At 37.6% G+C, this 26,123-nt stretch overlaps 1 protein-coding gene across 5 annotated transcripts in view; it reads right to left on the bottom strand.

The window, feature by feature from the left end:
- CDIN1 (CDAN1 interacting nuclease 1) overlaps positions 1–25,718 on the bottom strand; it is a 205,441-nt gene extending 179,723 nt beyond the window's left edge. The window contains exon 1 of one of the 5 annotated variants that reach the window (XM_088024710.1): positions 25,326–25,718. In XM_088024710.1, the coding sequence (XP_087880836.1) occupies positions 25,326–25,426 (101 nt within the window). In that variant the 5' untranslated portion in view covers positions 25,427–25,718. Of the gene's footprint in view, positions 1–15,517; positions 15,618–25,325 lie in introns of those variants that run through there. The other 4 variants (XM_088024708.1, XM_028119391.2, XM_028119388.2 and 1 more) reach the window with 4 other exon arrangements.
- Positions 25,719–26,123: the final 405 nt, after the last annotated feature.

The raw sequence follows: 26,123 nt of genomic DNA, 5'->3' as shown, positions 1-26,123 counted from the left end.
CAGGAGCCCTTGAAAAGGGAGTGCATCTGTCATATGTTAATGACTTCAAGCCCTTCACCGAACTTCTAGGTGTATAGGAAAACTTAAAAGCACTTCACAACTCCTTGTGGGTATAATTAGCCTGTTGCAATTGTTGGCAATTCTCATCCTGGGACTTTAAAAGGTCACTCCACTCTTTAAGATACCAAATTTGGAGTCACTCTCCCTTCTGGACAGATTAAGCACACCCTGCAATTAGTATACAGCTGCACCTGTTGCAAAGCTTCTTTCTTCAGTGATGTAAATGGGGACAGTCAACAACATTCTAAATTCTTGGGGGATTATTAGACCTTGGAAACTAAGCAATGAACGAGTCTGATATCTGTTGTTGAGGTGACGAATGGTGGTCACACCCTGACCACACGCAGAAGCCATGATTTTTATTCCCTATAGACAAGCCCAGCTAGCGCAGGCCCCACACTGACTTGAACCTCTCAATGTCATAAGCAGGCAACATGCAGTCTGCTGTTTAACAGAACTATGTTCATGATCTAGCTGAATTTCTACAAAGAACATAAAGAACCCTAAAAAATTTTTTATAAGTCCAACTAACTAATAGAGCATCACTGATTTATCTCAACTTTACTAAATCATGAAGGAAAAATGTTGCTGGTCACATATGGAAGAGAATCTATTTCATAAAGTTTGTAGCTCAAAGCTGCAAATTCTCCTTTAATTTATTAATCCTTTACAAAAGTGTCTACACATTTCATAAATTCTTTGATGTTAATTTCACTGCTATACTACAAAACAACAATATAGATATTTGAAGGATACAGCTTTTAGTGGAAATAAATTTAGAAAAGAGACATTAATTTAAAAAAATCATAAAGTTCCAAGAAAATATGACATAACTGTTAGTAAATAGTTGCTGAGGGAAGTATTAAACATAAAGTCATGAACTACCTTCTTCTCCCTTCCTCCGTCCTCCTTCCTTGCCTCTTTCCTTTCTTTATTTAATGAAAGAGAAGTACAGAGGCCAAGGCTCCAAAGCCCCCTTTCTTTTTAAGCCACATAAATCACTGGTATTTTCCAATAAATCAGAAAAAAAATGATACTTTGGTAGCCGATATATGTGGCCATGTAAACAAATACAAAGTCTTCTTAAATCAGGGATATTGTGCTTAGTAAACCTATTAAGCAAAGCTGCTTATTATCACCACAGCATATAACATATCATCATATATACTTAAGTATATTTCTCCCATATATAATTTCTTTTCAAAACATAATTGGAAGTTTACAAAAGAGGGAAAAAACTTTTTTTCCCAAAATAGTTATACTACATTATTGTTAAGTAGGTACACTTTCTTCTGTATCTTAAATTACGTGTATAAATACTTTCACAAGGCTGGCTGAAATAATAATATAAAAAATAAATCAGGGAGACTATTTCAAAATTAGCATGACAACTCAAAAGAAGCCAGCAGGACTTGATTACATTCTTACCATTCCCCTCCAAAACATATTTTCACCTGACATTTCACCTGATATATTTAAATAAACATGTTTCTTAGTGAAAATATTTCCTAAAGGGAGATATATATGTAGATGTACATCTACACTTTTATATATATCTCCTTTTAAAAGTCATGGAACTCAATTATGGAATTGCCAATTGTTTTAGTTTTGTTGTGGGGCCTATAGAGTAATCAAATTTAGAAAACTATAAATTATATTTAAATTTATTATTTACAAGCAATTAATTATAAAAAACAGCCAGGTGGCTTTCAATACATAAATTACTGTTAATGACAGAGACCTCATGCTGCTACTGTATTTAGCATTTGCATGTGTCAAGTGCACAGAGTGCGGTATAACTACCCTCTTCAAGAAGGAACTGATCACTGAAGCACAAGGCAGGCTGCCCAAGTTTAGATCACCCCCTAACTAGTTGTTTGAATCCCAAAAAGTCTCAAGGTTTTGACAGTGTTTGCTATAGGAACTTGTAATAATGTTTTGCTAAAACAGCTTTAAAACCAGATAAATTACTAAGCATTAAGTAATGTCTAACAACACTTAGCTACTTAAAGTCCTATCGCTATGATTTAAACATGACCAAAAAAATGTTCAATCAATCCTCACCAAACTTAGTGAAGGATTTACTAATGTCTCACAAATGCAGTTTTTAAAATGTTTGACCCGTTTCCTCCCACCGTGAAACTGCAAAAGAAACAGACAATGTCTTTTCAGGGCTCTGTCTCCCTATTTTTTTAGCCTTTTATAAAAGTGATTGTTCCAACTCTACAGCAGGTGTAATTCCCTTCCAAAGGGAATGAAGAATTTAACCTCTTTATTCTGAGGTAAAGCATGAGTTTCAACGATGTAACAGGAGAAAAGGACCTCACACTGTTACCCTGAATTAATTAATTAATTAAATACCTTGGACAAATAAAAACACATACCAAACACAAAGAGAAAATAAAAATAAAGGAAAATTTTCATCATACTTCAAACCTGAACTCAACCAGAGGCCTAAACAAGCAATTCCATCTGCTCTACCATTACCAACGGAGAAAGGGCAGTTTTATAAAAATCTGTCTTGAGCTGTAGGACGAAATTCTGGAATTACTACAGTCCCCTTTCTTTAAAAAAAAAAAGTTGGTTTTTTGTTTTTGTTTTTTTTTTTAATTTTTTTGATTAACTGAAAATCCCATATTGAGCCACTTCTCTGGTATTCAAGGACTAGCTAGTTTAGTTATCTAACCCTTCACTCTTCTGCCTCCCCTAAAAAGTCTCTGCCTTTCAGGAATTTTATCACTTCCTACCAACCACCAGGTAAGTGGGTAATGGAACGGACTGGGAGGAAATGTAAGTGTCTTTAGCCTCTTAGTAGTTAATCTACATTTGAAGAGCCCAGAGAAAAGAAGGGTATAAAATAAAGGCTAATAGTTTTAAGGAAAGAGAATCTATACACTCACTCAGTATGTGAATAAAGTAACAAAATGTCCTTTTTCAGCCAGCAGACAAGAACTAACTCACTCAAATTATTTTTGGCCAAAATCATCATCCTGGAGAAGGAGTGAGGCTTGTACATTCATCCTCAATGATGCTGCCTTTACTCAAAATAGAACTTATCTTTAGGGATCACTTTAGAACCACTTTACGAGTCACACAAGCAAGTCAACTTCATAGTCACAGCTCGTATCTTAACCAAAATACAGGGTGGCCACCAAGACTAGAAAAACAGACATACAATAAAAAGTTTATTCATTACTGAATTGCAACACGTGGCAAAATAATTAGGTTTCCAGACCTTGTGGTCACCTGCCCTCTTATTTATCAAACCTCCTGATGTTTGCCTATCTCCAAATACCAGATCGATTCCCAAAGTGTCACTACTGAAGATATTTAAAAGATTGTGCCACATGCTCTAAAAACACCTGCTAATGTGGAACCCCAAAAGCACTTTGGTTATCATTAGAATGTGTGTCCAGTAGGAGCCAATATTCGTCCTATCACTTTTTTTTTTTTTAATGAGTCATTATTTGGTGGTAATACATGAGAGGGAAGAGGAAAGTTCAGTGATACGTGGACATTAGAAGAGCTAAATGGAAGCCAAGAGACAGAGTGCCTAATAGCTTGGCAGGCGCTGGGGGACACTACCTACCGAAACTACCAGCACCTTCCATGGGAGTGCTCAGAGGCACTCGTGAGTACATATGATTAAGAATTAAATTCACACTCTGATTTCACACTCCTTTTCTCGTACTATTACACAGTAAGTTTCAACAATATAACAAGATTTTCCATGTTTTTCTAATCTAAACTAGGAAAAACAGCTTTATCACCACAAGTAAAAAATAAATTTGAGAGCTGTGTATCAATAGCAGTCTGAGAGTTTTGGTGTGTGAGGTAAGCAAATGATTCAGTGATGCTGTGTGCAGGGCATGGTAATGATGAGTCTTCAGAGGGAAGTCTAAAAAAGCCAGTCTGCAGTGCTGTCTGTTTTTGTGATGCTGGAGGCTCTGCAGTGGTTGAATTCATTGGCACCATGTACCAGGCAGGATATGAAGATTTTACTCAGAGGGTTAGGGGTTCTAGTCCCAGAGAAGGCCAAAACCAAAGGCCCAGTGGAGACTGTTAAGATAAAGCATCTTAACATGAAAAGGAAGTTGAAGACTTTCTACTTTGGAAACTGCCATGATATTTCAGACATTATGGCAGGTTGAGTAAATCAAAAAAGAGTCCTCCAGAAACAACACAGGCAGTTCATGGGGTGAATACCCTGTAGCTGCCCAGTTGTAAATCCCCTGAAGGGAAAGTTCACTGGGGCTTAAAAATAGGGGGCAGATGACTTCAGGGGGTCCAATTTTGTAGAATGAACATGCCAAAAATCATAAAGGCACCTATTTCACATGATCCGGGTTTTAAGGATAGTACTAGTTTCCATCTGAACCATGTGAGCTATATGGCTCAGATTATGAGAAGAAAATGGGGAACAGGGAAAAAAAAAAAGCCAAATCTCTAATTACAAGCCTGCCTCGATTCTAGCTGTGGCAGTTTCACACAAAGACCCCCTTGCAGTCCAAGTTACACTTTCCTGGGGGCAGAACATTTAAACATGGTCGCTAGTGTCAAACCTTAATGAAATCCTGGTTGGTAAGGCCACTCATACTCTAAAAGGAAAACTATTTCTCACCCCACGGAATGTTAGTACTTCACCATAATTTGCAGTCCAGTAACTGCTGGAAAGGACCTCTTGATCATTTATATCGGGGACATCAAAACACTGTAGCATTGCTTCCTAAAAATAATAGAAAGAAATTACTTTGAACCACATGAAGCAAATCTACTGACTCTCTCTCAAGGATTAAAGTCAATAGCTGTGTTAGAATTCATTGAAACTGGGGGTGGGGGGAAGACAAAAATAATAATAGATCCAAAACTCTATCTACAAATGTTAATAGGCCCGAATTCTTCCGGGATCGAATTTCTCTCACCCAGTTTTACACCAAAGTTTGATAAACTACGAAAACTCTATTTCGATGGAAACCGTAACACCACTACCAGCTTTTTTGGTGTAAATGACATTAGTTAGTATCTTTTGCATGTGGTTGCAGATTTTTATATCACTCTCAAAGTACTTAGTTAATATCGAAATTTCTACTAAACCAAGCCATAAACAAATCTTCAACTGAAAAGCTCTGTCTACCCCTCTATAATCTGTTACCTGGAAAAAAAAGCAGAAGGTCTCTCTAGCCACCTAATCACCATATCAATGACACATGCCACAAGAGAGAAGCACTAGTTTATTTGATTGATCATGGTAGATAAACTCCAAATAACAGAGAAATTAACAAATGCTTGACATTTGCTCAACATCCATTATTCTGACACTGCTTTCAGAATTTCAAAGCCTGGGAGTATGCTTAATCAACATTCATATTCCCTTGTGAGCCACAGGCACCATATTGCACCCCGCCTTCGTACTGATGAAAACTGCATATTGGCCATTTCCAAAATGTTCTGGGACTCCACATAGGGCCCCTTTTCTCTCTTGTTCCTGCTCTGCAGTTTTCTTTTAAACACTTCCAAGACAAAAGCATCTGCCAGTTTTTCTCTCTAGGGATGTATGCAAAATGAACTTAACAGTTTTAAGGCAGGAGTAACCCTCACATCTAAATTCATTCATAGGACAGAAAAGGGCCTAAGAGGCCTCTCCAGGGACAAAACCCTGCTGAAATTCTCCCCACACACAACAGTGGGAGTTTTATAAAATCTAAGTCCAGACAATTTCCAATTCAAATGCCCAACATAGCATGACCTTTGTCAGATCTCTGAGCCCAAGATGCACCCATGATTTTTTATTCTAACTAGCACAGACATTAGACAGGGCACTACTGCTAAGCAGGAGGTTCAATATTTGCATGCTCTTCTATTGTGAAAATGTAACAGTGACAGCACTGTGTCAAATTCTTTTCCCTCTAGAACTTTAACACCATAGGAGAGGCATGGCTGACAGATGACTCCCCAACATCTGTGTTATGTACACTGCACAGCTGAGGAGCCCTGGATCACTGTCAGAACATCGCAGAGATGACCTGTGCCTTTCTTATGCCTTCTTCTTCTCCCTGCCCACCCCCGCAAACATATATATAAATATCTACAATACAAATTGTGCGATTTTTAACAAAATGTAAAAATGGCAAGACAGATTAACATAATTTATAGTCATTAAGCTGTTCACGTAGCAGCTCAACATATGTTGTATAAATGTCCTATACCGAATAATTTATCAGATCTGACACAGTGCACATCATATTGTTTTATTTAACACACTTACTAAAATTTCATGGATCAAACATCACTTCTGAAAGCACAGAGAAAGCACTAGAAAATATTTATTCATCTCCCGTGATTTACTTTGATTACCCTTACAGCTACATGATAAAGTGGAACTCACAAAATTACAAGGTTAAGGTTTACACCGCCATTGCTTCATCTACTAAAATATAACAAATGGCTCCATGTCTGTGTTATATTTTACTTTCATTTAGTGTTAAGTAGTACACTAGGCTAAGCACTTAGCTGCCTACTGAATATTTTAATATTTTTAAATAGGACTTAAACATCCTGACCCAGGGAGTGGGAGCTTAAGAAACAATCTTAGGAAAGAATAGCAACTCCTTTGTATGGTACTAGACAGAACAGTAGTGGCCAAAATGAAGAAACACACCTTTGAATTCTCTCCTCCTCAAAAGAGATCATAGAGGGACGCCTGGGTGGCACAGCCGGTTGAGCGTCTGACTCTTGGTTTTGGCTCAGGTCATGATCTCAGGGTCATGGGACTGAGCCCCGAGTCAGGCTTCATGCTCAGCACAGAGTCTGCTTCAGATTCCCTCTCCCTCTGCTTCTCCTGCTAGTGCTGTCTCTCTCTCTCTCAAAGAAATAAATAAGTCTTAAAAAGAGAGAGAGATCATAGAAATAAGCATTGGCCCATATTAGAAAGTTAGTAGGTATTCACTGACTGCACAAAGGACCACAATACCACGGTAGGTTCTCAAGGAAAGAGTTGGAAGATAAAATGACATGAAACACATGGCTCCTAACCTTGAGGAATTCAATCAAAAAGAAAGCAAAAGACAGGAACGTATACATTCCAAATGAACAACAACAACAAAATTCTTAGTGGGTCTAAACCAATATTCAAATATTCAAAGGACAAAAAAAAAAAGTAGGGGAGGGAACAGGAGAGAGGGAATTAGACATTGGCACTCAAGACTCTAATTCATCATCAATTTTCCTTTAAAATGTTTCATCTGGAGACAGGTCTCCCAGGCAAGGAAGATGAGATGAAAAGGAAGATATAAAGATCAGAGATGGGAGATGAGAGCCTGAAGTAGAAAAGGCCAATATAGCTCTTCAAGAAAATCACAAATGTTCGTTGGCCTGATCATTTTTGAGAAAACCATTAAAAATTTTACCAGATCAAGTGCCTTGGGAAAGAATACTAAGGAAAAAAACAGAAACAAAAAACAAAATCTGTTTCAATTTCCAATGAACTGTTTGGTTTAAAATGCAGTAAAAAGAGATGAAGACAAGAAAAAGATCTTTCTCAGGAACTAAGTTTTGTTTTCAGTTATAAGTGATAATCACCCCAAGATATGTACAAAATAATCATCTTCCCACAAGGATTACTCTCAGGTACCCAAAGAGCCTCCATCTGTTTCAAGGTGTAGACACGGCAGTCCAGAAGCAAGGCTTAAGTTTCCCCAAAACTTTGCCTTACCACCATCATGTGACAGGCGAGCTGACAATCAGTGAGATACTTCATGTGCAGTAGAAACCCACAAAGCCATATTATATTGTCTTACAAGTCCAGCAGCAGAGTGACTCTAGATGAGTAACAGGTCACTGTAAGAATACCGAAGGGTCTCTCATACTGCACCCTCAGAAAGGAAAGATAAAGACTATGAAGTCAAATAGAGTTCAGTATAAAAACAGTAAAACTCCAATCTCGCAAAAGAAAAGAATGAATAAGAGGGAAATAATCTTGCTTAGTTTCATGCACGGTGAGAATGGCACCTGAAAAATCATCGGTAAAAAACAATTTAACCCTTGCAGCTTTATGTCAGAGCAAAACCACCTCACCCATATTGAAGGGTTTATATGAAGACGAGCTGTAGCAGTAATAGATAGCTTTTAAAATGGGCAGGGAGGGAGGCATGCATCAAAAAAAATTCAACAAGAGTTAACTGAGCACACTGAAGAAAAGAACAACGGGTTTGAGTGTTGCAAATTCTTGCTGGGACCCCTATCATCACCATCACTCTGGTATTTTATTTCTAGACAAGAAATATGTTTTACCTTTCTGAGATTATTTTCTGGTTACAAGCCAACCATTATGAACCTTTCAGTGAATCACTGAATAGGGCACTTAAAGGGATAAACAATTATAAAAATAACTCTGTCACAAGTGCATACATTTTATTTTATTTAGTGATGTAATAAGCTTAGGGGCATATATCAGGTCCAAAATGGTCTTGGTCATTAATTTAAGCAATAAATCATAGGTCTTGCCAACAATGACGGCAAACAGATGCTAACAAGGAAATGTATTATTTAATATTGCCATGTGTTATAAAAATGTAAGTGTGTTTAAGACATGTCTTAAATTTTTATAATAATATGCATTTAATACATTACTGTTTTGACACATGCAGGAATCAGATTTATAGGTCCCATTCCGTAGCTTCTTCTTCTGTGAACATGAGAGCATATTCTGTATTTTTTTTTTAAACAAGAGGGGAAACCCTTAAAGTGCATGCTTGCAACAATATCTAATTGGTTGTCTTGCTGTTTTGTAGTAAATAATGTCAACATTGAAACTCATTAAAAAGAATGAATCTACACACTTTGCCGGAATACAAAAAGAGAATGTTTTAAAATTACAATTTTTAAAGAAACACTATAGTCTAAGAAGAGCACTCTTTAATCAAGATGACAACTACTTTTTTTCATTCATTTTGAGCTGTTCTGCATGACACCAGACAAAAATATACTAACTTGATTAATGAGTAAAGTTCAACGTTAAAAAATGTGGAATAACTAGGTAAGAAAAATCCCACTTTATATTTATATCTTCATGCAAAATTCCTAAGAATCAAACAGTATCTCAAAACACAAACTAATTTAAAATTGAGTCTCTCTATCCAAATTATGCCAAACCATAATATTCACCTTCTAAAATTTCCTTTCTGATCAGAAGGCTAACATCTCTTACCAGTAGGTTCAAGCTTCCTAGGGAAAGGGCCTGTGAGAGAAGGGAATTAGGGTATAAAGAACTAATCAAAAGCCACTTTAAAAAAAAAAATGAAAGGGAGCTTTTTTACATTAACAAGATGCCAACTCTGCTAGAAGCATTTTTTATTTGCACATTATTTTGTCTGGGTGTCCTTTTCCATCAACTCTCCCAACTGCCGACATGGTCTTCCCCCTTTCTTATGTAGGCAAGAGTCCATGCTTTAGAACACTTGAAGAAGCAGTGCTTGGAGTATGGAAACTAAATTTTCTTCATTAAATCTACTGAAGCAGATATTAAAAATGCATTTAATATACTGGCGATGGTCGGTGGGCACCGCTGACTGTGACAGGCCGGTTACTGATGATGTGCCGTCAGATGGCCTTCTCAGCAGGCGCCTGGGTCTCAGGCTGCTGAAGGACAGCAATATCTTCCCTTGTGTGTAAGCTCTATTCATCTCCCAAGTATTTACTAAATCACAGGCCTCTGCACACATAGCCCACGTTTCAGAGTATGCTAACAAATGATGGATGGCCTCGTCAATTCATTATGTCCTGAAAGCATGGTTTCCTGCCATTCCAATCATCAAACCTCAGTGCTTCAGAGCTGATCAGTCCCAGGGAATATATTTTGCAGGCTCGATTAAAAGAGTAGAAGTTCTTTCCATTAGAGGCTCTGACACTCTCCCCCCAGCTGTTTGTTGCTTCTAACAATTATTTGGGCAGAATATTCACTAAGTTCAGACAATATTCAGATAATATAACACTGACAGGTTTTTTTTTTTTCTGTTTGCTAAGATGTAATTTACCTATGACAAAACAGTTGAGATATTTAAGAGTGAAATTTGTGTTTTAAAATAATTTTCCTTTTATGTACAGCAAGAAAAACCTTTAAAATATTTTATATCATGTAATATTTTAATGTAAAGGCATTAGTGGATACATTTCAAAGGAACTTTCAAGGGAATAACCAGTCTCTAAATCATCTAAACCTTTTAAGACAATAATTCATGAGAGTTCTGTTAATTACAATCTAGATAAAGGTACAAACTACTTAAAAATTCTTCTGACAGTTCCAAAGTTAGATAATAAGAGTTCAACTTGTCAAAGAAATAAACCTCTTAAAAGAAGATATATTTTCATTTCCAAGGTTATATATGTCAGTTGTCTTTTCTTTAAGCCATTAAGAACATTTTTATTTTTAGCTATGGCTTATCTATGGAACAGAAAATAATAGCACACTCATACCTTTCACTCAGAAACAGTAAACTTTATAAATAAACGGACAAACTTACCACAACTAAACAGATAGCTGAGCTTTGAGGAAATGGGGTAGTGTTAAAGAGCGAAACAACTTGCTATAAATAAGCTCCTGAAAATGCTAAAAATTAAAAAAAAAAAAAAAAGTGCCAGACTCCCATTTAGCCAATAGCTAGGTAGGCTCTGAAGTACCCACAATCAGCATAAGCTCTGCCATTCACCTCAACCTTGACCTCAAGATTAAGCTCACTTTTATTGCGCACAAAGGTCACCTGTATTAGGTCAAAATTCAAAGTCCCTTGTCAGAAAAGGTTGATATATTCCAACCTTTTCTTCTCCATGCATCAAATTTTTCATGGTAAAGTCATATTCAGCAGACAGTATATTCAGCAATTTATTGTGCCATTGTAATACAGTGCAGAATACAATTGTCCAAAAAGCTATAACATGAATAAAATATTTTTCATGACAATGTACCAAATCTAGACTCCTTACACACCCTTAACAGATGAAATAAAACTAACCAAGTCTCGTTTTCACACTTCAGAAGAGTTATAAGGAATTGTCCTCAAAATACATTCCATAGTACAATTATGACTTTTCCATTACCTTTGGCTACAGGCACTATTTTTCAGAGTATCATTCAAATTTTTAAGTATTATTATATTATTATTATTATTTTTAAACACAGTGATTTCTAACCAGTTTTAAAACCTTTATTCCAATCTGGTCTAAGTAGCTTAAGTGAAGTATGAAGTAGGTCTAAACCTAAAAGCCTCTCCTCAACCTAGAACCTAGAAGATATGCTCTACAATAAACAGAATAGAAAAAGAAGGGGAAGAATTACTATCTTGCCCAATTCATTATTATTCTGATGATATGATCAGCAGAACTGCACAAATAAGATAAATTAAGCAAATTCTTTGCAGGCAGCATTCTAGGATACACTGTAATTAATAATAACCAAAGCCTTAAGGGGCAATATTATTCTCTGGTTACAAGACATTTGTGTTTTAAATTTTTCTTTAAAAAGTTTATGCAATTTCTTTGTGTTTACCACAAGATCTTTTCATAATCAGTATTAATAGCATGAATAGATTTTAAGATTGTTTAAAAAACACTCATTCTTCAAATTTATTAATACCTATATTAAACACTAAAACCAGTGTTTAAAACACTAAAACCAGTGTTTACACTCATATTATGACCTGGAACATCCCACAAAATCTCCATGCCCTGGAAGACTTACACCTGAACTCACATAATTACTGGACTCCAGCTAGTTCCTGGTGGCAGAACCCTGACTACAAAACTGGTATTCATCCTAATATCTTTCATAAATTCATAACCACCTTGCTATCAAGGTAGGGCAGGAATATAAAAGTATTCCAGAATATGGAAGTTTATATTTGAGGAATAATTAGACAAGAAAATACTTAAAAATTTTCAGGTTTTAACATTCTCACTTACTCCGGGGGGGCGGGGGGGAAGAAGAATCAACCTAAACCTACATATCCTCATCTGTCATCCCAAAAAATATCCCATCTTGGTTGCCACTATCATCTAAGGACTTTACTGTAATTGACTAAAAGTAGGTTTCCTATTATCCTGGGAGTAAATGAACAACACTTTGGAAACCTAGAAAATAAAGGGGCTGGTTTTAGGCAAAATTTTTTCAGTTCTGATGTCCTGAGTCTAATTATTATTAGCATAAATACCATTGCAATGAGCATCCTTAAATCAATAATGGTAACAATAACAGAAACAGCAAAAATTTATTCAGCACAGTATTAGGAACTTTGCTACTCAATTTATATGTACTACCTCATTTCAAGTTCGTAACAATCCCATTTTATAAATGAGGCACCAAGACATGAAGAAGTTACCCAAGGTCACCAGCAAGTAACTCATGAAGCCAGAATTCATATGTCTATTTCCAGAACCAAGCTCTTTAAGCCAATTCATAAAACTGCCTTTACAACAAAAACCTGAACCACCTTCTGGAGTTCCCAATAATGGGTTTTGCCTCCTATCGATTTATAAAATAATTAACCATAAGCAGAGAGAGCTAATAAAGCACCCAAGGTCAAGCACAGGTTATGACAACTCTGCCAAACAACACCACCTGGCCAGCCCACTCATGTGGGCCTATCCCCACGAAGAATTTCTCTTGTTATTCTAAAATGCATATATTCTTGCCTAATGTTAATTTTATTGTCCATTTGTTTTAGCTATACACTGTCATATTACTTTATTACTGACACTTTAAATGTAGAAAAGAAACACATTTGAACACGGGATAATTGAATCTTTATAAAATTGTACAAAATCAAATTATAATCAACTGGGTATCTTCCCATTTGTTTTTCATTATAATTATAGAGATGCCTTATTTTCTTTTTATACTGGAGTGACTGCCAACGGAAGACGTAACAGCTAAGCTTGAAGTTTCTCAAAAAAATAATTTCTGACATGATAAACCCTCAGGTATACCATTGGAACATTTCCAAATTCCTAGAGAGAGAGTAAATCACTGTAATATCTCTAAAGTTAGCTAATTAATCTATTTCTGAAAGGAATCAATTTTCCTTAAATGAGACATACATATGTGGCTTTTTTTCTTTTTTAACCAGGCAGCACTTTTCTCAGGTCAGTTCAAGCAAATGTCCATTATGATATATATCATAATACCAATAATATACTAGGTACTGCTAAGGCTCACAACTAGCATTTTAGTTCCCACATTAACTATGGTGGGGAAAAAAATATATGTATCCTCTCTTTAGACAAAAAAAAAGGGGGGGGATAGCCCAACAAAAATACTGTAAGAATAAATAAAATATAGATGTAAGCATTTTGAGCCCTTTTAGAAAAAAAGCTGTAAAAAAAAATAATAAACTGGGTTAAGAAAATTCTGGAAAAGACATGTTATAGGGCCATAATGTACAATGCAAAAGTCTCAAATTGGTGATGGTATGCAGCGGTGTGGGGGGCTTAAGAAATGCCTTTGGTGGCAGTGGGGAGAGCCCAGATTTGTCACACGTTAGCCAATTTCTGGGGTGTAAACACTCCTGCCATGGCTGATATTAAGCTACTGGATGTGAGGTCACAGCTTGTAGAGTCAGGAAAAGATACTTATCAACAGCTCTCACAAGCCAGAAAGAGCCTGCTCCAGCACCCACTGGCTGTGGGCCAAATTCAGCCCACAGACTTGTTCTGTTTGGCCAGGAAACCATTGGCCCACAGGGTCTTTAAAAATTCCAACAAAGTGACAACATTTAAAACTCAGAATATTTCTTCTAAAAAGTGAGATAGAGAGCTGCTTTCTAGAGAATAAAAGACCCAGCGGCACAGGGCATAAGGTGGCAGTTGCCACATTAGTACCCACGACTGTCCTTTCCCTTAGCCACGATCCCAACCAGGCCAGCTTCATTCATTCACTCCTTGTTGGTACCTGCCTGGCCCCTCAAGAGACAGGAATCTGAGATCTGGTTAAAGAGCACAAAGGGAGAGTTTGACCTCCAGATGTGTAACTTTGTTCAAATCACCTGGTGGCACTCTTCCCTCGGTTTCTGCATCGACAACATTAACTGATTTGACTAGATGGTGGCTAATTGGTATCTCAATCCAACACTCTAGAAGTCACTGAATCTAAAATAATAAGAGAGGTATGCAGGTTCCTCTGGAGGAACTTTTGTGATTTGCACCGGAAGAGTCTCCAGCATGTCCACCACAGTGCAAATAAAAATTCAAACGTATAAACTGGAGGTTAAATGTATTTTATTTTTACATATGTATTTTAGTTGGCCTCAGGAAATAAGAATCCAGATAATGTTGACTTCGCCAGTTAAGAAATGATGTTTGTGAGCTATTTGTGACATCTAAACTGTAAGAGTCTGTGGGGTTTTTTAATGCTATACAACGAAGAGTCTCTCTCACAGCCCCAGTCCATTTACTATCGTAGCTAAATGGGGCTTGAAGTGCAAGTTAATTTCAAATTTTATTAGCTTTCCCTACCAATATTATTAGCAAAAACAAATAGCAGTGTAATATACCTTGAGCAAAAGATGGTATCAGCTTGGAAGAGTTATAGACAGAAACAAAAAAGAGGAAAAAAAATCGCCAGTCTAATTTCACATGTGATTGTAGGAAGATGCATTTAAATGACGCTTTACTCTCCCACGTTCCACCTACCAAGAAGGCTATCCCTACAAAGAGCCTTATTCCCCTACTAGTCTTAAACACCATTCTATAAATTAGAGAATCTCAGGAGGCTAAGGTGTGGCACAGCCATGAGTGACAAACCACAAAGAGATTTCACTCTGTGTTTCTATTCATGCTGGCCCTGGAGTTGGGTTCCCACAGCATTCCTAGATTAAACATCCCCAGCTCTGACCCTCTGAGAATGATCACAAATATTCATGACAAACATAATTCATGAGTTTGAGAAGTATAAATCTGAATCTTTCATACCACTAGCCTGATTTGGGGAAGACCACATCAATCAGCTACTAAGTGAGCTTAACCAAACACCTGCACCACAAAGCTTTAGACCTTTGCCATCCTCTCTAGTGCTCGCTGCATGTCTGGAGATTCCATCAGTCATGAAGTGATAACCCTGGTAAGTATCAAGGGAGTGCTATGCCTCCTATTTCCTAAAACAGGATAAATACAAGATCAGAGTTTACAGCTCATCCTTTCTTGAGCTTGGAGCAAAGGACAAGTCTCAACAATAATAAAAATAAACATGTGAGAAATAGAAGAGTTATGTTGGAGGGGAGAGAAGGGTGACAACATACCATGTATTTTTAAGCCTTAGTCTTGTAAATGACTACCACTCCCAGGACATCCTCAGAAAAAGCCCAAGCTTTATACGGAATCACTCCAATTAGCAGGTGCCAGCACCTGGTCAGGGAAAGACCCAGTACTACTTATTTGACTGAATAACAGTATCAAAGAACATGAATCCACTTACTTTTTCCTCTGCTTGTACTGCTTTCTCAGATTCAAAATATTTATTCCCATGGTCTTCAAGTTATTTCTCTAAGTTTAAAAGTTTTCAAACATTTTAAGCAGCTGAATCTCAATACTGAAAACACATAAAGGAAATAAGGAAATAATTCTTAAGATATTTTAACATTTTACTTTGGACAGAAAATTGCAGACCTCTCCATTATCTCAATGATACTGCAGGTATTTATCAGGTCACGATTTGAATACCAAACTTAGGTTAAAAGACAAATAAAAAAACTTTATGCACTGTCCTGAAACCAGAAGGAACAGAAAAGATCAGCCCTCAGGCAAGAGAAAGCGCTTGAAAAAGTTGACAATGTCAATCCTGTCACTGTTCCCTGGCAAGAAGGAAGCTTTGAGTTACGAAGAAGAACTATTAACTCTTAAATACATTATATCAAGATGCCTCCTGAAAGGTAGGGATGGAAAGAAAAGTAGAGGCAGGTATTTAGTATCCCAAAGTGGCCAGGAAAGGTTTGGACTTCTGACCAGCTATTACTGTCTTTAATACACAAGGCACAGACTCTCTATGCTGGTCTCGAAGCCCATGGAGCAAGCAAACCATCCTGGAACTGGCTGTGTGCTCTGTTCCCCTAAGAAATGGAGACTCGTCTTTCAGTTAGAAGCTGTACCCCAACACCTTTACTGTGTTCACTGTGTACCAGCTCATGGTAGAAGAAATCTAACAGCAGAAAGAGAGAAAGACACCTTGAATTAAACATTTGAAAACATTTCCTCTCAGGAAAAAGCCAACTGAAAATAAAGGAAAATTTATTATTTACCCATCTCCCATATCATTTTCACACCGGTATATAACTTTTATATGTTAAGGTCACTTTTCCTACTTAACTCTGGAAAAGTACTTGTATATTGATTGTTTTGTTTTTAAGGAAAATTCAATCAATATGGCAAAACTGCACAAAAGGTGTAATAAAAACATACTGGTAAATTCAGTCAACATTTGCTGAAAGTCAAATAATAAGATATTATTACCCTAAACATCCATGGAACATTTTTCTCCTAGGGAGATATATAATTCCTCCTTATTGTGTCTGTAAACATTCTGATATGAGTTATTACTTAGTAGACTAAAGTTTGATGTCTGAATATAGACTTTAAAATGAAGTTAATAATCTTAATAACATGAAAACTTCCCCCCTCAAACTAATAAGAAATAGCATCAGCATGGGTTCTTCTCAAGATAACATTATCTGAGGTTTTCTCCAAATACTCTTTCATAGAAATTCAAGCTACTTTTGCAACTATGCAAATCCAAAAAGGCACAGATATCTGATCAAAGCACAAGGTGCCATATCCTTAATAAAATAACCTTCCAGAAGAGTCTTTAAAGCTAGGTGTACAATGCAACAACAAAATAAAAACCTGAAATCTTATGAAATAAAAAATCATATTTTAAAAGATGACTAAAGGAAATACAAGAAATAACCATATTCTTTTCTTAGGCCACTTTTTAGGCCAATTTCTTTTCCAATTTGCCCTAAAGATCAAAAAAATACTCCTAGATATATTTCCTAAGTATATGAGTACTATTTTTGAAAGTCATGTAAATTAGTTATATTTCCTTAGCAAAACCACCAAAAGAATTTCCAGCCCAATAAAAGGCTGATTTTTTTCTCCCTTTACAAGCTAGTCTCACCCATTATTCTGGAACTCAGGTGCACCACAACATTATCAAAAGAATAGAAAATTGACCACAAATTGAGAACCAACTATCAGTTCAACTTTGAGAACAAAGCAAATAGGAATAATCTTCCAATTTAAGTAAATCACTACTAATTATAGACTGCAATGTGCTACTGTAATTCTTAAAAATCAGTGCATCTGGGTTCAAAAGTTTGGTTTTGTTTTTTTCTAAATGACATTATATATTACTATGAAAGATTTGGAAGACAAGTTTCTGATATCTGGGCCATATTCAACTAATGATTAAATCCATGTGTTCAGAGCCATATAATCAACTGATCCGTATCAAAGCAAAATTTTGTTTTATATGTTTCGGAAGGTTAGTACTCAGACATTTCTTCTACTGTAGGCCAGCTACTAAATCCTAATAATAACCATAATCATATTTACCATCCATTAACTACTTATCAGAACGTCTACACTATGCTAAGTGTTTTACATGCCTTATTTTACTTAATCCTCACCACAGACTTAAGGAACTGAACGGCAAAGGCAATACACAGAGTAAGAGTCTGCAGCCGGACCCTGCCTGGGTTTGAATCCCTCTTCTACTTCTTAGCAGTGAAGCTCTGTCCCTTTTTTTTTTTTTTAACAGATGAGGCAACTGTGACTCAGACAAAAGTGGCAAAACCAAGTCATTCCCCAAGAGCAAATTGTTATAGGAAGCAAAAAACAATGGAATACAAGACTCCCCATGGATCAAGAGAACAGCTTAAAATGCATCACTGGAGGTGGGAGGTAACATTATTCAGAAAAGGGTAACTGTAGTCAACAGCAGCACCAAAATAAACTAAGCCACCCTGAACAAAGGTAAAACTTAAATAAAATTGTGCTTGTCCCAAGCAAGTCCCTTAGCTACTCCACTCCTAACCAGACCAGACCCTAGGTCCACCATCAAGTACCACTAAGTTCTACCCTGGCAAATACACAATACAGCCAGCCCCAACTCCAGTTTTCAGGTAAAAGTAGGTGAAGATCTCAAGAAAATGAACCAACTCCATTGGTTTAAATACAGGGAGCCCAGCCAAACAAGTTTTTAACTACTCCTTGTGAGATTTATCTAGGAACAGCCTCATATGAGTAAATGGTTGCCTATACTATGATCCAGGAGTGGAAAACAGTAGATATTGTGGGCCAAGAGAGAAAACATACTTAAGAACGGGGAAGGCACTCTTAGAAACAGCTGAGCCAGAATCTCTAAGGGAAAAGATATAGCAGCAATGTAAAGACACTTACTTGCTTAGAGATGTATGGTATCAAGAGTTTGACTTCTGACTCGTTAGTATAGGCATAAATAGCAACCAAATAACTAATGCACGGCAAGGGAACTCAGGGAAAAATTAAATTTGTGCCAAAGGGCTCAGTTTACCAGCAAAAGAATTTCTAACCAAGGTATATCTCCTCAAAGAAACCCACTTGATTCAACATACATGTACTAAATGCTCCACAAATTCTTTGTGGATTCTGTGATTCTAATAATTTATGGCTACTGGATGTGTCTTAAACTCTTTCCTCAGACTACAGGTTATTCAAAATTAATGACTACAATGTCTTATCTGTTTTCTAAAAAATACTCGAATAGTGCCACAGACACAGTGAACACACAGTGAATTATGACAGACCAAATGCCAAGAGAGGTGAATGAACTGCAAGTACCAGTGAAAATCATGGGCTGACTGTGTGATGGATTGTTTCACATGAAATGGTGGTAATAAATGATATTAGCTGAAAGAGTATTCCAGTGAGAGAAATAGAAAATCACCATTAGGCAAATACCGGTAATAACAATTTCAAGCAAGAACAACTGATGGATGCTTATATCAACAGAAAAATGTGATATGAGAAAAAGAATATTTGCATAGACTCAAAGGATATCCCCACAAGGTAATTATTGGAAAGGGAATAGTAGTAATTTTATAATGGAGAAACTTGGCAGACATCACACCTTAACCAAGTGAATAAGGTTAACCTCACCAGCAATAAGATATAAAAAGTCATACACCCCGATATGATGTACTGAGAAGGGTACAACAGCACTTCTGGGGGTATTTTTGCCAAAAAGGTTTACCCTCAATCTAATCATGACAAAACATCAAGTACAAACTTAGGGACATTCTACAAAATAATTGGCCAGTATTCTTCAAAACTGTCAAGATCATAAAAGACAAAAAATAATGGTAAGGAACAGCCACCAACTGGAGGAGCCTAAGAAGACATGACGACTAAATGTAATGTGTGATCCTGGAATAGCAAAGAGATGTTAGTGAAAAATCTAGCAAAAGTTCAAAACAGGCCTATAGATTAGTTAACCGAACTACATTAAAATTAATTTCCTGATTTTTATAATTGTACTATGGTTATGTAAGATGTTAACACTAGGGGAACCTAGGTGAATGGAATATGGGAACTCTCAAAGAATGACTAAAATCAGATACATATGTAGTGTTTAGGCAGGAAAAAAAATGTAAAATATAAACTGACTGGGTTGGGGGCTTCTACCTGAATAAGGAGGTCCAGGAAATAAGCTGGGAGATGCAAATCAATGAATGTATCCTCAGCGAGTACTTAAATACAGTATGCCCTATATTCTTGGGCCCAAAGGGTCCATTACCTGTAAAACTGCAGATCAGAAAAGAATAGAAGGAGGGTGACTTTTGGAGTTGTACAATATTAGACACCATAAAGCCCTATCCCTTCATTTTAAATTGAACGATTATATAACCAGAGGGTTAAGAGGACTGCCCAGGCTCAACCTAGTGACTTGTAAAGACATAAATTTGTAATTTCAGTGAAAACAAGGAAGTCATGGATAAGTGAGGCTAGCAAGTAGAAGCCACAGTGAGTGTATGGGGGGGTGGGGATTAAACCACATCTTTACCTTTGAGCTAGACAAATTAAAAAATTAATAAGAAACAAAGCCACAAAGAATCTAGAAGGAAATTTAGGTGAAGATTTAGTTTTCATGTCTTAGGACAGGACAGGACTTTCTCAGCAAAAAAAGGATAAACTTAAAGTTAAGCATACAAAAAATAGAAAAAGGGGCACCTGGGTGGCTCAGTCAGTTAAGGGTCTGCCTTCGGCTCAGGTCATGATCTCAGGGTCCTGGGATCGAGCGCTATGGCGGGCTGCCCGCTCAAGGGGGAGTCTGCTTCTCCCTCTGCCTCTCCAACCCCCAACCCCCACTCACGCAGGCTCTCTCTGTCAAATAAATAAAATCTTTAAAAAGAACTTTAAAAAAATAAAAAACAGGGGCGCCTGGGTGGCTCAGTTGGTTAAGCGACTGCCTTCGGCTCAGGTCATGATCCTGGAGTCCCGGGATCGAGTCCCGCATCGGGCTCCCTGCTCAGCGGGGAGTCTGCTTCTCCCTCTGACCCTCCCCCCCTCATGTGCTCTCTCTCTCTCATTCTCTCTCTTTCAAATAAATAAATAAATCTTTAAAAAATAAATACATAAATAAAAAATAGAACAATATTTAAAAGCAAACAACTGGGAAAATATCTGCAACAGATATGACATGTAAAGGATCAACATCCTTAACATATGCAGATCACTAAACAATAACAAATCAATAAACAATAATAGCAAACACTCCAATATAAAATTAGACAAAGGACAGCAGGCAGGTAATTCAAAAACAATAAAGTTAAATGGTCAATAAACAACTGGGGAAATACACAATGCATTATAATAAAAAATGCAAATTACAAAATGTCACTCTTGACCAATCATACTAAAGATTAAATAATGACACTCTTTAATGCTGGCCAAAGTTGTAGAGACAAATCCTCCCCTGCCCCGGTAGTAATAGGATTAGTATAATCTTTTTTTTTTTTTCTTTTTCTTTTTTTTTTTTGAGAGGGAGAGAGGCAGGGGAGGGGTGAGGGGAGAAGCATAGGGAGAGGGAGAGGGAGAGAATCTTAAGCAGGCTCCAGGCCTAGCTCAGAGCCCAAGGGAGGGCGGGGGCTCCATCTCACAACCCTAAGATCATGATCTGATCTGAAATCAAGAGTTGGACACTTAACCAACTGAGCCACCCAGGTGCCTCAGTATAATCTTTTTGATACTAATTTGTCAATATACACCAAAATCCTTCAAAATATACATATCCTTTGATTTGAAATAGCTCATAGTTGTCAAAGTGTGGTCAATGAACTCCAGTGGACTCCTGGAGTCCCTGAGACCCTCTCAGGGGTCTACAAAGTCAAAACTATTTTTATGGAACTAGTAAAACGTGACTTACCTTTTTCCCTGTGTGAAATCTGCATGGATGATACAAAAACAATAGTGGGTAAAACTGCTACCCCTATGCATAAATCAAGGCAAACTATTCTAGGAGTCACTGTAAATTTCACTGCAACACACTTCCAGGACAAAAAAAAAAAAAAAAAAAAGCCAGTTTGGGACTCCTGGCTGGCTCAGTTGGTAGAGCATGCTGACTCTTGATCTCAGGGTAGTGAGTTCAAGTCCCATGTTGGGCATAGGTTTACTTAAAAAAAAAAGGCCAGTTTCACATAAGAATATCTTAAGATTCACTTATTAATTTTATTAAATCTCAACCTTTGAATACACATCCTTTTAACATTCTATATGACAAAGTAAGAAGCAAATACAAAGCAAATCTACGGCATATCAAAGTATGATGGCTGACTCAAGGGAGAACACTTACATGATTGTTGTAGAGCTGAACTAGCCACTTTTTCCATGGGACAACTTTTTTACTTGAATGAGCAATGAACAAAGTATAATTATTTAGATTTGGGTATCTGGAAGACATTTTCTGAAAAATAAACAATGTGAGCCTGTCACTTCAAAGAAAACAATTGATAATATTTGCTGCGATGATAAAACTTGAGCTTTCAAGGGAAAATTCAAATATTGGAAAACTCTGCATCCATCACCATAAGCTTGACAGCTTCAAATCTTACATACTTTTCTGATGAGATCAGTGGGGATATTAATGAACATGATTTTTTGATAATGTATAATGAAAGGTGACAACATTTGGAAGATTTGCATAACTCACAACCAACATTTTACAAACAAACAATGCATGGATGATAAAAATCATGCATGGGTGAAAGATCCACTCAAAGTTCAAGACAGGCCAGTGGACTATAATATAACAGAGTGAAAAGCTCCATGATATGGTTCACATTCTACATTGTAATTAACCTTTGAGAAAATACCAATTGTTAGGTTTTATGTACTAACAAAAATATCCACATTATCTAAAAAGCCTATTAAATTATTCTTCTCTTTTCCGACTGCATCTGTCTGAGGCTAGGGTTTCTTCATATTCTTTAATCAAAACAACTTATTACAACAGGTTGAATACAGAAGCAGATGTCTTCCTTCTATTTAAGACAGCCGCTAAAGAGATCTGCAAAAGTGTAAAACAATGCCATTTTCTCACTACTTTTTTGAAATGTTATTAATCATAAAAATATGTTAACACAAAATGGGCTTATTATTGTCATTTTTAAATAAATTAATAAGATTTTTTTTAATTTCCCAATTTTAATTTGTATTTTGGTACATATCAACAGATGTAATCGACATAAACAAAAGTTCTTTGGGGTCTTTGAGGCTTATTTAGAGTATAAAGAGATGTGGAGACCAAAAAGTTTGGAAACTACTGATACAGTCACTCTCACATCTGTGAATCTAAAGTAAGAAAATAAGCAGAAGACTGGGCATTATATAACAACTGTATCAGAAAATTAGAAAAACAAAACTTTTGACGTCCAGTAATAAGAAAGTGGGTGGTACATATAGAATGTGATATTATTATTTATTTGAAACAAATTGTGAAGAATTTTATGAGAAGTGCTCACAATATGTGAAGTAAGAACAGGAAGACCTACAAACTATATTAGTAGTGGCAGTATTACACTGAAAAAAAGACTACAAGGAAATATATAAAATGTTAAAAGAACTTTTCTGGGCCATGCAATTATGAATACTTTTTATTTTCTTTACTGAGCATGCACAACTTTTAAAATCAGGAAAATAAAACTTTAGCAACTTTTTAAAAAACATTTCCGTACTGGGGAGCCTGGGTGGCTCAGTCTGTTAAGCTTCTGACTCTTGATTTCAGCTCTGGTCATGATCTCGGGGTGGGGAGATGGAGCCCTGAGTGAGGCTCTGCACCTGGCATGGGAGTCTACTTAGGATTCTCTTTCTCCCTCTCCCCCTCACACTTCCTCTCCCCCTGCTCCCCAACCTCCACGCTCCTGCACATGCTCTCTCTCCCTCTTGCTCTCTCTCAAATAAAATCTTAAAAACAAAAACAAAACCATTTCAGTACTTTTTTAGAACTCCGTGTAGGCAAATGCCAACAAAAAATAATTGTCACTTTTATTATTATTAATATGAAAACTAATCCAGGCAGCTTAGTGTAGAATTCTGAACTGAAAGTTAAGAAACCTGTATTCTACATTGTTTTGCCATTAAACATCTCTGGGATTTTGACAAGTCACTTAACCTATTTGAACCACCAGAAATTATCTATGAGGTCCTTACCTGACTGACTCTCTAGTAAAATGATCTACCAAATCTAAAGGTTGTTCAAGGCCTTTGCAACAACCACCTAGTGTAAAACGGTGCCGTAACGAAAACTGTGAGGTCAACTCCAAAAACCACACTGTTAATAGAATTTCCACTCAGGCTGCTAAATGACCCTTTAATCCCTTCTTTTGCAGAGTAGTAGTACAGACTCTCTAAAGTTTCCAGGGGAAGAAGAGTTAGTTATTCCCTGGATGGTATTTGGGAAAATTGAAAAATATCTGGCCATATCATGAATAAGGACAAAAACAAAGCACATAAGAGCATAGGCAAGACAGCATGGTGCCCCTAAGGAAGGGCATCCTTCTTTAGTGTACTTCCTAAGTCCTCCATAAGCATATGGGGAGGTTACCTCTTATGGAGATGAGGTGACAAGGGAAAAAAAAAAAAAGAAAGAGATAAAAAGAGGTGGGGAAAAAGAGGAGAGAAAAGGGAAAGAAGCAAAAATACAGTAGTAATATGAGAACATAACAAGAGCTCCATCTTCAAACTGCCCAAAAAAATCTACCTATTCCCTCAGCTTTCCCCCCATTACATTGTTCATTGGCAGAGCTGGCAAGAGATAATGAAAGAAAATTAAATTCCAGTTTGTCAATTTTGTTCCTTGTTGGCAAGTTTGACAAAAGTCTTAAAAACTATAAAAGGAAAACTATTGCCTTTAATTATATCTGGAAAATATTAAAAACATTTTACAGATGAGGAAAACTGACTCCTTCAAAAAACAGGGGTCATAAAAGACCTTTAGTTTACTCTTCAATTTGTACTTTATTAATACCAATTATCCAGTAATCTCTCTTTCTTCAAGGAAACACTTCTTTGGTGATATCTGTGCAAGGGTGGGAAGTATGAAATACACCTGGAATGTGTGTGTGTGTATATATATATATATATATTTTTTAACAACCATATATGTATATATATGTATATATGGTTGTTAAAATGGCCAATCTTGACCCAAGAGTGGAATCCCTAGGGCACCAGACTCTGACTGGACTGACAAACACTTGAGATCACCTAATTGCATTAGAGAGTCAAAGTTGAACAGTAGGAGGCCCCTTTAGGCCTGTGGTCCCTTGTTTGTTTCCAGGGGCCAATCGAAAAGGGTCTTCCATTTCCTCCTTCTAAATCTAGAATTTGTATTTCCACTTTGAGAGGGCCCGGCCACCTATCATTCATTCCTAGTATCTGTCAATTAACCAGACATTTAGGAAGCACCTACTATGTGCAGCCATCACATAGAACACACCAAGTTTTCAATAAACGTTTGTGAACTTGAATTTAATTTCAAGGTCTTGGGAGACTGCCAGGGATTCATCCATTTAAGAGTCTCCTGTGGAAGACAGGTGAAAGAAGAAACCTTTTCACATCCTTGATCTCCCAACACCAGACACTCTTGTTCCTCCCCGTTCATGTGTGACACGTGGCTCCTAAGCGCTGGCTGGGATGCCCAGGCTCAGCTGCTGCGGGCAAAGCGCTGTGCGAGTGGAGAGACGGACACTTACCTGGGGAACCTCTGCTTCAGCTTCCTCAGGCTCTGCCTGGTAGGCGGCACAGACACTAGGCACTGGGCTATCTCGTCGTACTGGGCTTTGGTCAGTATCATGTTGGGCCAGGGACTGGAAAGTGGCGGGGACAAGGAAAACACACCCTGGGCTCCAGCAGCCTTGGTGCCGGGAGACGAGGGGTGGGCACACAGCGGCACGGCGCCGGGTCCTAGTCTTCTTTGGCTTGTTCCTATTCCCCCTTCACCACCAGCGGCACAGCTTAGGCTTCACCCGGCTGCTCCGCGACGGGGGCGGGCTGTAGACCCGATTGCCCTACCTTGGCTCTCTGAGCAGTCTCAGTGGGCCCGGCCGAAGGCAACCGGCCGCCATGATAGTTAAGGGCAAAACGACCAGGAAGTAGCTGCCGTCAGCAGAGGTGGCGCCTAAATCGCTGCGGGCTCCCGTCCAGGCAGTGTCCACCAGGGATCAATCTCGTTCGTTTGCTGAATTCACTTTCCCGGCTACCAGAAGTCAGGGAGCCCTAGCGCACAGACCCGGCGGCAGAGCATAAAGGTGCCCCACCATCCTTAAGCCTGAGCCCCGGAAAGAGACTGCTTGGGCGCGCGATTTGAATACGCTTCCAAACGCGCCGTTTTAGCGCAGCTCCAATCGGAGGCCAACAAAGAAAGTCGTCTTCACCCAAGTCTCTCCGCACTCTGCGAGCGGGAACCTGGCAGTTAATCCGCTCTGGGATGGCGGTAGACATACAGCTTGGCTTGTGCTGAGCAGTCCGACAACTTCTGCAGCTCGAGTGGA

The sequence above is a fragment of the Eumetopias jubatus genome, unplaced genomic scaffold (assembly GCF_037043125.1).
Source record: "Eumetopias jubatus isolate StellerSeaLion01/CBP00866 unplaced genomic scaffold, mEumJub1_p1.0 scaffold_7, whole genome shotgun sequence".
Taxonomy (NCBI): domain Eukaryota; kingdom Metazoa; phylum Chordata; class Mammalia; order Carnivora; family Otariidae; genus Eumetopias; species Eumetopias jubatus.
Note: the sequence above shows the minus strand (reverse complement) of the source record. Positions and strands in the feature narration are given on the sequence as shown.